The 2,212-nt window shown below is 36.3% G+C and overlaps 1 protein-coding gene across 1 annotated transcript in view; it reads left to right on the forward strand.

Annotated features, from left to right (window-relative positions):
* Nucleotides 1–1,553: 1,553 nt before the first annotated feature.
* The window catches only part of LRRTM4 (leucine rich repeat transmembrane neuronal 4), a 5,095-nt gene continuing 4,436 nt past the window's right edge, over nt 1,554–2,212 (forward strand). The window contains exon 1 of the mRNA XM_017878659.1: nt 1,554–1,813. Within this exon, the coding sequence (XP_017734148.1) occupies nt 1,807–1,813 (7 nt within the window). The 5' untranslated portion in view covers nt 1,554–1,806. The remainder of the gene's footprint in view (nt 1,814–2,212) is intronic.

A 2,212-nucleotide genomic window follows, 5' to 3' on the forward strand; every position in this document is an offset into this window, starting at 1 on the left:
CATGTGTTCTATTTTATTAGTATATTAATTTTCCCTTCACTCATCCTCTACCATTAATATTTGGGTGGGGTTTGTGTTTCTATATTAAACTACACTACTATGAACAAATCGTATGTGTACATTTATATTGATATATTTATTTTCAGCAACCACAATAATCCTGCCTCTTTTGGCATGCATTTGCATTTTAATACGTATTAAGCCTTAAGCCAAAGGCACACATTTCTAAAATAGAAATTCAACTATCAGTTAGTGGAAAAGGAATATATTTGGGGGACATATTATTCCTTTCTGTTCCTCAAGAAATCTTAGTAATGAGACAATTGTCTGCAACTGCCTACTCATAAATCTGAGTCAAATTATACATGTATTTATGTGATAAGCCCCCTTAATTATTAATATTTTGGCCAACAATCTAAAACTAAGGCTCTTTCTAAAAATATCCATTTGCAGTGATCCACAGCAATTCTAAATGCTTATGTAAAATTCACTTAAATTTCTTACGTCTGCTAAATTAGGTTAGCAATCTTACCTAGCAGTCTCTCCCTGCATTACATTGATTCATTCTCCTGGATTATTTTAAAAATTGTTATCTGCCAGAGGATTATGGAATAAACTAGTAAAAACGAGGAAAAAATGGAGGTGATGCATTATATGTATGTTTTTCAATGTCTGTACAAGCTTAAAGAAAGTGTGTAGGTTCTTTTAAATTACACATATCAGGTGTTTTATCATGTCATCCCTTCTACTTCTGAAGATATTCTGCACATTTTAGAGTAATACCATGATAATGCAGAACTCAAGTGCTTTTGTTTTTCTGGGAATGCACATTACAATAAGTGATTTGCATAAGAAATGATTTGCATTCTAAATGTAGATGATTTAAGGAAAGTGGCTGCACTAAGAACGTCAAGCTAGAATTCTACTCTTATCCCTTAGTTACCTTCACATTTGGTAATATACTATAGATTATACCTGCTTTAAGATTTAAAATGTAAACTTTTAGAAAGTAATGTTCTAGATTGTTCAATAAAATGTACAAAATTGTAAAATGCATTTTATTGTCAAAGGTTGAGAATTTTAAAATCAGAGTTAAACATTTTAAATGTAACCTGTTTAAAATTGATTAAAATTGCATTTTTCCGTTGAGTAAGATTGCTTCTGTAAGTGGTTAGTTTAAAACAATGTAAATAAATAAAACAAACCAACAGCAACAGTGAATAAAACTTAAATTTCAACGATTTCTGTCATTTGCAAAAGATGATACATCTCCAGTGACATGTGCAGATAAAACAAAATTCAGGTCATGGCAACTTTGAAAAATTATTAATTGCATAGCATTTAGAGAAGCGGTATTTTACTTAATATTTGGTATAACTAAAAGGAACTCCTTGGCATAAACCTTTTAAATTATTGGAGAGAAAAAAAATAGTGATTCTGTGCCTTTAATTTCCCTTTCTGAGCAAGGGAAGGCTGCACACCACTGACAGGCTCACTTGTTCCCGTCTTTAATGTGCAATCTGTTTTCTCCAGCGGAGGGCACTCAGTGTATCACAAACTCAAGCATTAGCACCAACAAGCTCTGAGCATCATCAGTCTCTGGAAAGCCTTCTGAATTAGACAAGGGCTGCCTCTCAGCACAGCTACAAAACACTTTAAACCTGACCAGCTAAATGGATAAACCTAGCCTGCATAGCTTTTAAACTGGGGTCTCATACAGCACAGGAGGCCTACTTGCTTCAAGAACTGAAAATCCAGAGGATGAATTGCTTTATCTGGGAATGGCAAAAGCCAGCACAATAAGGAATGCCAGGTATTCTGAAGATTTTCTTTTTTTCCTCTCTTTTTACGGAGAAGTTGGTTACCTCCGAGATGGGCTGTAGCTCTTTTGCACAGATTGCCAATTACTGCTGATGGGTCTCTGGTGAATTACACAATGGTCCTCAGAGCCTAGAGGCCCTCCCCTTCTCTATTCCCCAACGGCTTCCTTTTCCCTGCCCCCCCACCATCCCACCCTGTGCTGATTTTATATATATATATGTATATATATATGTGCGTGTGTGTGTGTATATATATATATACACACAGACATACACACACACACACACACGGAGCATCTTCCTGGCTCCATGGAGCCCCCACCCCTGGTCAGGGTCCGTGTTGTTTCCCCAGGGCTGCTGGCACACGGGAGCCCAGACAGCAGCCTCAGAAC

The sequence above is a fragment of the Rhinopithecus bieti genome, unplaced genomic scaffold (assembly GCF_001698545.2).
Source record: "Rhinopithecus bieti isolate Rb0 unplaced genomic scaffold, ASM169854v2 scaffold_11404, whole genome shotgun sequence".
NCBI lineage: Eukaryota > Metazoa > Chordata > Mammalia > Primates > Cercopithecidae > Rhinopithecus > Rhinopithecus bieti.